This window comes from Amphibalanus amphitrite, unplaced genomic scaffold (genome assembly GCF_019059575.1).
Source record: "Amphibalanus amphitrite isolate SeventyFive unplaced genomic scaffold, NRLGWU_Aamphi_draft 000560F_arrow, whole genome shotgun sequence".
Classification (NCBI taxonomy): domain Eukaryota; kingdom Metazoa; phylum Arthropoda; class Thecostraca; order Balanomorpha; family Balanidae; genus Amphibalanus; species Amphibalanus amphitrite.
Window position 1 is genome coordinate 35,750 of NW_024882054.1, and position 12,185 is coordinate 47,934.

General features: G+C 45.0%; 1 protein-coding gene across 1 annotated transcript; it reads left to right on the forward strand.

The window, feature by feature from the left end:
• The first annotated feature begins 2,210 nt into the window (after nucleotides 1-2,210).
• On the forward strand, nucleotides 2,211-11,821 carry LOC122393876. Its single transcript, XM_043390316.1, has 2 exons — nucleotides 2,211-2,774; nucleotides 8,794-11,821. The coding sequence occupies exon 2, from the start codon at nucleotides 8,796-8,798 to the stop codon at nucleotides 10,764-10,766; it is 1,971 nt and encodes a 656-aa protein (XP_043246251.1). The 5' UTR covers nucleotides 2,211-2,774; nucleotides 8,794-8,795; the 3' UTR covers nucleotides 10,767-11,821.
• Nucleotides 11,822-12,185: the final 364 nt, after the last annotated feature.

The window sequence follows — 12,185 nt, forward strand, 5'->3', positions numbered from 1 at the left end:
GGACCCTTGTTACGCTGAAATAAGCTCATTTATTTACGTGAGGCATTATTGAAATCGTGGGACAGCATATCTCCACGAATTTTGACGGACACTCATATATCGTAACACATCCAAAACTCACAGACTGGTCTTTTATTATTATTCATATTTTACATTGGTGACAACAGCATGGACATAGTTTCACCGTTTCTCTTCCGATAAGACGCAACTTGGGATAAGTAAATCTGAGATTATCATGAATGGATATTTAATATCTATTTCGGTTATAAAACACGAAAATCAACGGTGGTTTCAGCTACGCAAAAATGGCGTGTATGTTAAATAACTGTTCATTACCAAAGGGATGTCATTAGAGCATTGCATGTCCTGTAACAATTGCTGACTTTCACCTAGCAGCTTACACGACACATTTTTACAAGACAAAACTTATATGCCGGACCCTGTAAAAGGGATAATAGGACCAGATACTGCGCACTGCTCGGGTCCGGGCGCTGACCGTAAAATAGTCATGCAGATCTACACCGGGTGCGGGCAAACACGCCCACCAAGGGTCTCTTGAGTGAATTTTCTGGTTTCCGGCACGCCGAAAAGTCGTTGTCGTGCAGGTTTCGTCTTTTCTGGGTTCCACAGCTGTGCTTTCGATGTCCTCCACGACGTCCTTTGCTCGAATGATCAATGCACACACTACACACTAGGGCGGGTCGATGGAAAAAGTTTCCAAGTGAAGAGCGATTTTCCTACGGGCTGATCCATAAAACGGTTAAAGCATATTTTTTGCGAATTTTTGAAAAGGAACTGGGCGCGCCGTCAACGGTTTTTCGAGACCACTTTTGCTAATTTTTCTCGTTGTTTGCAAAATGTAGTGGGAAAAATTCGAGAAAGGTACTATATTTACCACTTTCCTAGTTCTACATGCTTACCCCCACCTCTTCACAAAGTTTGGAAACCCCAGTGGCAGAATCGTGCTCAGAATAGCGATTAGCATCGGCGCTCTGAGCGCAACGAAACCAGCGCCATCTATTGAGCGAGTTTGGCATAACATTGATTTTGACGGCTTTCCGACCGTTAAAAGCTGACGCAGCCGCTGCCACGTCGGGTATATGGTGTTCTTTGGTGTTCCTAGGTGTCTGGTGTTCCTTATTTGACACTAGGTGAGTTGTACCCATTCGATCCGAAATACTTCAGGAATCATAAATTGCTCCGGAAGCTATACCTATAGTGATTTCGCCAAGAAAACAGCGAGATGCTTAACTTTGATACCTATATGTTTATCAGTTAAATTAAGTTTTGCAGACAGATAACATCAGTCCAAACCGTATGTTCATTTTTGAATGCAATGTAGCCAGCCACCTAACCGTCCTAGGACAGAAAATCACACTTCGATAATTGATTCAAACGCCGGCATGAGAGCGTTGCATTGCGTCCTGATGGCACACGTGATGTAACCGAGACGTGCTCTCTTAAAGGGACCCTCCCACCTTAACATTAGATTTGAGTTGAGATAGCCAAAATGGGGTCCCTGGCTCACAATTACCGGTTTCGGCACTCACAACATCGAGAAATGTCTTAAATCGGAAATATTGAATTTCAAAATTGCAGCATTTTGATTCAGAGGGGCTAATGCTTAGGAATACCCCTCTGAATGTGTGACGTCAGCGCAGATATCTAACGATTTTTAAATGTTTGACTAAAACGTTTTGTAGCACGCGGTGGTATATGCTATTTGCGCGCAACATCTGCCGCAAACGCCGCACTTCTAAAATAAAGTCGCTAGAAACAGCGGAGATCCTAAAAAGTAAACAAAAGTAAAAGTCTAATATCTTGAAAACCGGTGAATATTTTTCGGTGAAATTTGATAGCTATTCGTTTTTGCTCTTTCTGAACCGAGCGACATCACTTTCATGCCAATTCATAAACTTTTTTGAAGGTGGGAGGGTCCCTTTAATAACAGCAACGTATGCTGCCTAAGTTAGGAACCGGACGGCTCGCTCCACTGCCTGAGTAGTGAGTATGGGTATGCACCGGATCGAAATTAATTTGTTAAGCAGCGGGTCGAAGGTCACCCTCTTCCAGCGAGATTGCTATTGGTGACTCTGTAACGCGTTCTTTGGACCGATCTATGAGCTGCATGTAGTGCATGACTTGTTTATTGCAAAATGCTGATAGAATCGCATATCTTTATGTCTCCTGCCTCATTCGCTTCTGTAACGAAATTCGTTCCTACCCCATCCTCCACCTCCCTCTGTACCTACTTACTGCCCAGCCCCCTCGCCCACTTACAATATCCTTATATGGTCCTCACTCCTCACCTGCGACGCCTGTCCTTGCCCGCTTCTGATTGGTGCTATGATATGACGTACATTTGTATGTCTGACGTGTATATGTGACGTATGTGTGTGTGTGTCGTGAACTCGGCCGGTGCCGCGCGGTGTGGCACTTCGGTCTTTGAGTCACAGCCGTGCACTTCTGTCTTTATTGCTCGGCGGGCCGGTCTGTCTTCGGCCCTTGGCAAAGTCAATTTGTTTGTTATCTTTGGTTTCTGTGGCCGTGAATTGAATACAGGCCCAACTTTGTATTTACCTTCTGTTTATTATTGGAATCGCGTGGTTGAACGGCAAGAACAACTACGGTCCTACAAATCTAGACTATCACAAACAAGAATTTGCTTATTAACACTTGTATTCTGTTACAAATGGTGCCGTGACCCGGATCAGATAAAAACCTCAAGAATTGAAATTGGTTCCGCAAGAAATTGTTCTACAAGTCTACGAACAGTAAGCTGTCACTCTTTCCTATCTTTTCCCTGAACGTCTTCGCCCACATTTTCAGTTTCGATTGTTCCACTGTTATTGTGCCTGTGTATATTTGTGTAATTTTTGCATTGTGTGACTGTTATCTCCGCATATGTTTTCGTGTGTCAACTGAACTGTTTATTTGGCAACGCTCCATAAACACCACTTGTTTGTATTCGCTGATTGATTTGTATTTACTAGAGTTTTCAAAATGTCTGAGGCAGTCATCACCAAAGCGCTCCAAAATATTTGTCAGGAACTCCGTATTCAGGGTCTAACTCAGCACATCCGAACATTCTCCGGGGAGGGTTCCGCCAAATTCGCCCAATGGTTAAACGACATGGATCAGATATCTATTACCTGCGATTCAGAGCGTATGTGTGTTTTGGCGACCATCACTTTAAACGGATCCGCTGGTGCGTACGCTTCACGCATGCTAAAAGAAAACCCCCAAATCACGTGGTCGGAACTCCGACGCAAACTAAAGGAAAGGTATAGCGAAATGACTGATCCGTACCTGGCTTCGGAAAAATGCAGACGTCTAAAACAGAACCGTGGTGAGTCGGTACAAAATTTTGCTGAAAAGCTGCGGACAATGGCGTCGGAGGCATTCGAAAATCTCTCTGCCCCTGAGGCGCAACGCTTCCTAGTAGAAGTGTTCCAAAAAGGCGTGAGCGACGACAGCTTGGCGCGAAACTTGATCAGGAAAAGATTCACTAACCTCGATGACGCCCTCGCTTTCGCTGAAAGTGAGCAGCAGGCCGACAGGACTTTCCAAGTCTGCCGCCATCACTCCCCTCCTCAGTCCGACGTCGAACCCATGGACTGCAGCGGTATTCAGTCCGCTACAGACTCTGAACTTCGGACCACTATTCAGAATCTAACCTCCCAAGTGCAGCGAATGTCTCGCGACATCCAAAAACTGAAACCGCAAAAACGTGCTCAGACCGCCCCACCGCAGGTGCGTTTCAACGTACCTCCGACTACTCCCCCACAGACTTACTTCAACGTTCCCCCGACAGCTCCCCCGCAAGTCCGCTTTGATGTTCCACCCCCGCTGATGTCGTACTATGGCAACGTACAAACTCCCCCTCAAGCCCCTCAGACTCCCAGACCGAACTACCAGTGGACTGAAGATGGATCCCCCATCTGTATCGCTTGTGGCACACCTGGACATGTACGCCGTACGTGCCGACGCAACTCCACCCGTCCTCCTCCCCAAAGTACCCAGGGAAACGCGAACGCGCGTCTCGAAAAATAGCGACCAGAAACGCGCCAAAGAAAGCCGGTCCGAAACGGAAAGTTTCTACAAAGAAACCTGGACCGCAAGCAGCACAAATTAAAATTAAACCTGATACGCCGATGTGCTATGTATCTCTGAGCGACCAAAAAGCCTATTCGTTAGTAGATTCAGGAGCGGACATATCCCTTATTTCACGTGCAGCTTTTGATAAAATTCAGTGCAGGAAAATCAAGGGTTTTTCTACGAGGAACTGCGTTCCTATTCGTTCTATCTCTGGTCATAGACTCACAAACTTCGGAACGGCCGTACTACAAGTCAAAATTGCAGGATTTAATCAACCGTTCAAATTCCAAATCGTAGAAGGTCTGAAAAACGACTGTATCCTAGGCAACGACTTTCTCTCCGCATTCGGTGTTCAATTGGATTTTGGACAAAAGACGATGAACCTCGACGGTAACGTCATCCCTCTGCGACCGCAACGTCTGACTTGCCAAACGACGACATCTTTGGTTCGAGTGCCTCACAAAGTTACAATTCCTGCTCAGTCGTATATAGAGATTCCCGCGTTAGTCAACCGTGTTCAATTGCTAGATCAAGATTGCATAGTACAACCTTTGAGCAATGCACCCGTTCTAGGAGAAGAACCTGGTTTGTGTTTGGTTGAAAGTGTAAGTCACGTAGACAAAAACCAGCGTATTACAGTCGTGATAGTGAACGCCACTGGTAGGGATTACGTTTTGCCTTCTCGATCAGTCATTGGCATTGCGGAAGTTTTAGAAGACCCGGAAGGATGCATATTTACAGCTAGTGAGGAAGGTGACCAGTGTAGTGAACCGTCAGATGACGTCCCCGAAAGTCAAAAAGCGCGATTGTCACATGTGTCCGAAGGTCAACGTAAAAAGATACAAGACTTCTTGGCCCAAAATGAGGATTTGTTTGCAAAAAGTGATTTAGATTTAGGTTGTACTGATTTAGTGAAAGCAACAATTGAAACTGGTGATCATCCACCAATTAAACAGCGACCTTACCGGTTGCCTTTCAGTCAGAGAAAACTTGTAGAAGAGCATATCCAGAAAATGTTGCAGGCTGGCATCATTTCCCCTAGTCGTAGTCCCTGGTCTAGTCCGATTGTGATTGTAGACAAGAAGGACGGACAAAAACGGTTTTGTGTTGATTTGCGTGCTTTGAACAAGATCGTTGTCAAAAATAGTTACCCTCTTCCGCGCATAGACGACATTTTGGCTTCGCTTGAAGGTGCGAAATATTTCACTTCTTTAGATCTCCGCAGTGGGTACTGGCAGATAGCCATGGATCCCGAGTCAAAGGCCAAAACGGCATTCACTTGTTTCATGGGTCAATACGAGTTTGAAAAGTTATGTTTTGGGTATGTCAATGCACCCAGTCTGTTTTCAGAGCTTATGAATAAAGTACTGTGGGGCATTCAACACAAATTTACTATTGCGTATTTGGATGATATTTTGATTTATTCAAAAACCTTTGAGGAACATTTAGAACATATAGATGCAGTCTTTTCACGTTTGAGAGACGCTGGCTTGAAATTAAAGATGTCAAAATGTGAGTTTTTGAAACAAGAAGTAAAATACCTAGGCCATGTAGTTACTCCATCTGGTATCAAACCGGATCCCGAGAAAATAAGTGCAATACAAAATCTCCGTCCTCCGACAAATGTCAAAGGCGTCAGATCATTCCTTGGTATGTGTGGATTCTACAGGCGATTCGTTCCAAATTTTGCAAGGATAGCCAAACCATTGACAGAGCTAACAAAGAAAAATCGTCGTTTTTATTGGGATGATGCATGTCAGGCTTCGTTTGAAACTCTTCGCTCAGCTTTAACAGTTGCACCAATTTTGGCATATCCGAACGTAGACAAGCCGTACAAGTTATATACTGACGCGTCACAAAACGCCATAGGTGCTGCGCTAGTCCAAGAGACTGAATTGGGTGAAAGAGTCATCCAATATTTGTCGCATCAGCTCAACGAAACCCAGCAACGCTGGCCTACTATCGAGCGAGAAGCTTATGCGATTGTATATAGTGTACAAAAGTTCCGTCCCTATTTACTCGGTTGTAAAGTTACGATTATGACGGACCACCAGCCCCTCAAGCACCTGTTCACCAGTGAAATGAAGAATGCTAGGATTCAACGTTGGGCGATTATATTAGATGAGTATGGATGTGATATACAGTATATTAGTGGACGTCAGAATGTAGTTGCAGACGCATTGTCGCGACTGGACACCTCAGGAGAGGATTGTCACACGGATATCCCAGGAAATGGATTAATGACTAGTGAGTCACTACCGTGCCATGTCGACGAATGCGTAGCCACATTCGGTGTAAATAATGAATCTTCGCGTAGTGTGAATGTGATTGATTCTGATAGAGCGCCTGACATTCAAGTAGAGACTGAAGTGAAAAGAAGTGAGTTACCTGAGGCTCCTCCCAAGGAAAAATTCAAAGAGTTTTTGCAAGGACATCCCGACCTTGGTTTACTTCAGAGAGAGGATCCCGAGATCCAACAATTGATCAAAGTATTACAGGACCCAAATCATTCGAACCATGCTGTAGTGTCTCGTTATTATATTTTGGAAGACGGTCTACTATATCGAGTTTCTGATCCGTCCAAATACCCCTCATTTCCAGGTTTGCAGTTAGTTATTCCCAAGCCCCTACAGAAACTGATCATCGAAGAAATTCATTCAGGCTATTTCGGCGGACACTTAGGTATAGATAAAACGTACGACAAGATCCGTTCACGTTATTTTTGGTCCGGTTTATATCGAGACGTTGTTCAGTATTTAAAAACATGTGTCGCCTGTAATATGCGGAAGCTCAGACGCGAGCGACCCCCTCTGCAAGATATGCCAATCCCCAAGTTTCCTTTCGAGCAGATCGCAATAGATACGTCCGGTCCGTACCCTGAAAGTTTCCAAGGAAACCGGTACATTATTACTGTCATCGATTTATTTTCTGGATGGCCAGAGTCGTTCGCTACCTCATCAAAAAGTGCAGAAACGGTTGCCCAAATTTTATTAGAACATATCATCCCTCGCCATGCTTGTCCTAGGATTATGATTTCAGACAATGGTACAGAGTTTTGTAACGCCGTCATAGACCAAATTACAACTTTTAGCAACATTAAGCATATCCGAACTTCCGTTTACCACCCACAATCGAACGGCAAATGCGAAAGATATAATAGAGTTCAGAACGACATGTTAGCAAAATTAGTGAGTAAATCTCAACGTGACTGGGACACAAAGCTTCCTTCAATCTTGTCTGCTTATCGCACCGCGAAAAACGAGACTACCAAGTATTCCCCTTTCTTCCTTCTTTACGGTCGTGACCCGGTCTTACCAGTCGATAGCATTTTATCTCCAAAATATCGTTACCAAGGTGAAGATTACGTACCTACCATGCTCGAAAACATGCATTCTGCCTACAGTCATGTGCGTCACAACCTAGTACAAAGTCATGAGAGAAACAAATTTTATTACGATCGTACCGCCAAGCCAACGAAAATCACAGTCGGTGATATGGTTTACTTCAGAAACCCTACAGAGGCGACTCAAAATGCTTCCAAACTGTCGTGCCATTGGAAACCTTTTTACCGCGTTATCAAAGCCATCAACGACGTAACCTTTGTCATTAAGAACCAGCTGTCTGGCGATGTCAAAGTAGTGAACGTTCATAATTTGAGATTCGCTGATCCAGATACCCTTTGGGAAAACGTGACAGAAGAACCCCATCATATCAACAGCAAGTACGAAAGTAAACAGAAGTCGTTTATCCCAGTTCCACTTCGTGTGCAGCCTCCACGTCAATCAAAGTTCTCATTCGCTGATACAGAAATGCATAATACTGAAACAGTCACAGATCGGTCTATTCGTGATTCAACCCCCAGTTCGATATCAACCCCTGTTGAAACTTACGCTCCAGCGAAACCGTCGCCGAGTGAACAAAATTACCCACCTTTACCTGAAGATTCTGATTCCGATGCAGATCTTGACGTGCCGTTATCCGAAATGCGAAAACGATGGAGAGAAGAAAAATCAAAAGACAATAGTTCTGACGACGAGAATATTCCTTTGTCCCAATTAGCAAAGCGCCTGAAAACGGAAAAGTTATCTGATCCATTCGAAATTGAACCTACCCCTATGAAAAGACCACTCACCCGTACAGAATCAGAGTCGAACGACATGGATGCAGAAGCGCGTAGCCCTCCTTCAAAATTACAATGTGCCGACCAAGACCACGAATCGGATTCAGACGAATTGGACGCCGATGGTGTACATATTGAAAAGGAGCAAATGTGTACTAACCCACGTGTGAAAGAAGCCCTGTTAGTTAAGATGCTGAAAACGCATGAGAAGTTGATGACCGACATGTTCAAACAATTAGAAAAAATGTAAAAAGGTTCCCCGGCCCACTGAGTTATTACAGGTCGGACGACAGCCGAATGTCTACAGTATTGTGTGGAACCCAGCTAGTACGATGAAGGCTGAACGGCTGTATGGTGTTATAGTGTTTATATAGAATATGGATCCCGGTTTGTATGCCGAAGACAACGTAATCGCGGTACCACGTTGTATTGTGTTTAATGATATACCGACTCTGGCTAGTATGCCACAGCCATTTATGTGTTGTTCATTTCATGTTCGGTCAGTGAACCGTTCAATTGTTCGTGTACTAACCTCATGTTTGCAAAATGTTGATAGTTGTTTGTGTGTGTTCCAGAGATGTGGGCAAGACCGTTCTTCCTGACATTCCTGTTCTATCTGACATCTCCGACAACGGCCAACGTTCTCTTCCTGCCCCGAGGCCATCTCTACGCTTCATACGACCACTGGACTCTTCACATCCCCATCGAAACCAGGACATCATGGACGTTTGTATTGAAGCTGGAGCATCATGTGAAGCTCTTTAAAAGTAAAGTCAGTAGTATATTTGCAGAGCACCGCCAACAATTGCGAAGTGACCAGGCATCTCAGCTTTTTACTAAGTTCAATCAGGATGTAAGCGTTCTCGATCATGAAATGAATCTGACTAAAAGTATCTTGAGACATTTACAAGTCCCGCATCCGCACCGTCCGAACCGAAACCGCCGCTCTGTTTTGCCTTTTATCGGTGATGCTCTCTCTTCCCTGTTCGGTACAGCTACAGATGACGAAATCCAGGAAGTAATATCTCGCATGAACGAATTGAGTGCTTCACAAAATGACATTTTGAATGTTTTTGACAATACTGTGACGGTTGTGAACCAGACCCTAGTAGAAATAGACACGGACCGACAGACGATTAATCGACTGGCAAACGTGACGAACTACCTAACGAATGAAATTTACTCATTGAGGCGCATGGTTGAAGATAACTTGTCCTCCGTTTCAGAACTCGATTCGATGTTGGACATCATGTTCGCTGACTTACTTAACGCCATCCAGGACTTCCGGAGGAGCGTCATTAACATGGAAATTATTTTCAGCTTCGTGGAAAACGGTATCGTGCCACGATCATTCCTTCCGCCCGCTCGTTTCACAGTCATTCTTGAGGAAATTCAGAAAATGCTGCCTCACAAACTTGCTTTACCGTTCGCTCCAACTGAAACCGATAGATATTATTCTGCTATTTATACCCAAACGCGGAGAACCGCAAACGGACTGTCAGTTCTGATTAATATTCCCCTCATGTCTGTCACGGATCACTTTAAGGTGTTTCAAGTATTTAACGTTCCAGTACCGAAACTCTTGAAGGATCAAACGTTCATGGCTAACTATAAGATCGAAAAGGTTAATTTCGTAGCTCTGTCCGAGGATTCCCACAGATTCGCTTTTATTGACGATGACGACATGCATGTATACCTGAGACGACGACTACCGTTCTGTCCCCTGCGCCGACCGATTATGAACACTATGACATCAAGTATGTGTATCCCAGCTTTACTGACGAACCGTACTAAGGACATTAAACAATTTTGTGACAAGGTTATTTCCGTCAACGTAAATACCGACCCGACTGCAGAATACTTTGGCAATGGATACTGGGTCGTAGTTAGTGCAACCATTCCGATCAGTTTTGACATTTCATGTAAAGACAAATCTATCATCAACTCTAGTGAAACTTTGAGACTCGATGACCATCTATCGCTTGTGAAACTGGATTTCGGTTGTACTGCTCTGAACAAGTACTTTCGCCTCCCTACCCATTTCCGTACCGATTCATACTTGGACCCCGTCCAGATCCAACACGTCAACATGTCTCTCGCTTTGAACGATGTTTGGTCAAATGTACTTGTTGATCTTTCGGAAACTAATGTTTCACTCCCCGAAGCCGTAAACTTCATTCCCCCACTTCAGGACAAAAGTGTCCATTTGTCTAACTTGAAGAAACATATTCAACAGATTCGAGTACGCAATGCTCAGCATAATAAAACTGTCGTTATCCCCGCCATCTCGGTCACAACGTGTATTGTGGTTGCGTTAGTGCTATTAACTGTTCTATACGTCCGATGTCATGTGTTTAAACCCATTATGATCCGACCCCAGCAAGTATCCGCTCAAAATCCTGCCCCTGACAGTGTTATTGTTGAAGAAACGTCAAGTGTAGCTCCAAATATCAAGCCCCGGGAAAAACTCACGGACCCAAGTCCCTCGTGCTTACAATGGTTAAAACCGTCTCCGACCCTCGCTTCTCAGAAATCCGCAGATGCCTGATGCAAATATTTTCCAGAGGAGTTCTTTCTCCGCAGCAGAGGTACCAGTAGCGGCGCTCCCACACTCGGTCGAGCCGCCGCCGGTGCTAGTCAGCGCCACTGAGATCGGGCCGCCCCGCATCGGACACCCAACGTCCGGGCGCCCCGATAAAACTACGCTGACGCGTGGTCTGGTCAGCCCGACACCGGACGGACGACCCACAACAAGACGCGAGACGTGAGAACGTCAATGTGTCAATATCTGACACATCATCTGGCGACAGCGTGTCGACATCTGACACATGATCTGGTGTCAATGGACAATGGACTGACAAACACGTGTCAGACAGCAGCGTCAAAGGTGACCTAAACCCTCTGAACTCTCTGAACTCCCTGAACTGATGTGCCCGCAGCGGAATCTTACCAGTGATTGCGAAGCGAGAACCGAATCGATGAGCACGAGTGGGACAGCAGACTATGTTTCGTAAACGGACAATGAAGAAGACTCTATAGACTTATAACTACGAGGACTGCAACGATCGGAAAAACGGGAAATTGTGTGTTGAGGTGCTGTGTATATTGTTGTATTAGGTGTTGTTTGTGCTGTGTCGTGTGTTGTGTACGTTATATCATGCATCATATTAGGAGAATCCCAAGCCGAAAATTTTGGTCAAAATTTCAGCTTTAAGGACCTCGCGTTGTGTTGTAACGAAATTCGTTCCTACCCCGTCCTCCACCTCCCTCTGTACCTACTTACTGCCCAGCCCCCTCGCCCACTTACAATATCCTTATATGGTCCTCACTCCTCACCTGCGACGCCTGTCCTTGCCCGCTTCTGATTGGTGCTATGATATGACGTACATTTGTATGTCTGACGTGTATATGTGACGTATGTGTGTGTGTGTCGTGAACTCGGCCGGTGCCGCGCGGTGTGGCACTTCGGTCTTTGAGTCACAGCCGTGCACTTCTGTCTTTATTGCTCGGCGGGCCGGTCTGTCTTCGGCCCTTGGCAAAGTCAAATTTGTTTGTTATCTTTGGTTTCTGTGGCCGTGAATTGAATACAGGCCCAACTTTGTATTTACCTTCTGTTTATTATTGGAATCGCGTGGTTGAACGGCAAGAACAACTACGGTCCTACAAATCTAGACTATCACAAACAAGAATTTGCTTATCATAACACTTGTATTCTGTTACACTTCCTATACTTTTTTGCCATAAGTGTCTCGAGTCTTTTTATCACCATTCCTTAGTTCAGCAAGCATCGCAGTGTATCATGTATGCACTGTTTGCTGGCTGTCTGTATCGGCCAGTACAGCCCAAACAAGTTTCCTATAGTGAGCCCGGTACTTATTCCTGTCGATCACTGGGCGAATAACACAGACCGGTGAGCTGAGAGGTCTCGCAATAGCTGGATGCTTTGGAGTAATCCGTCTCTGCAATG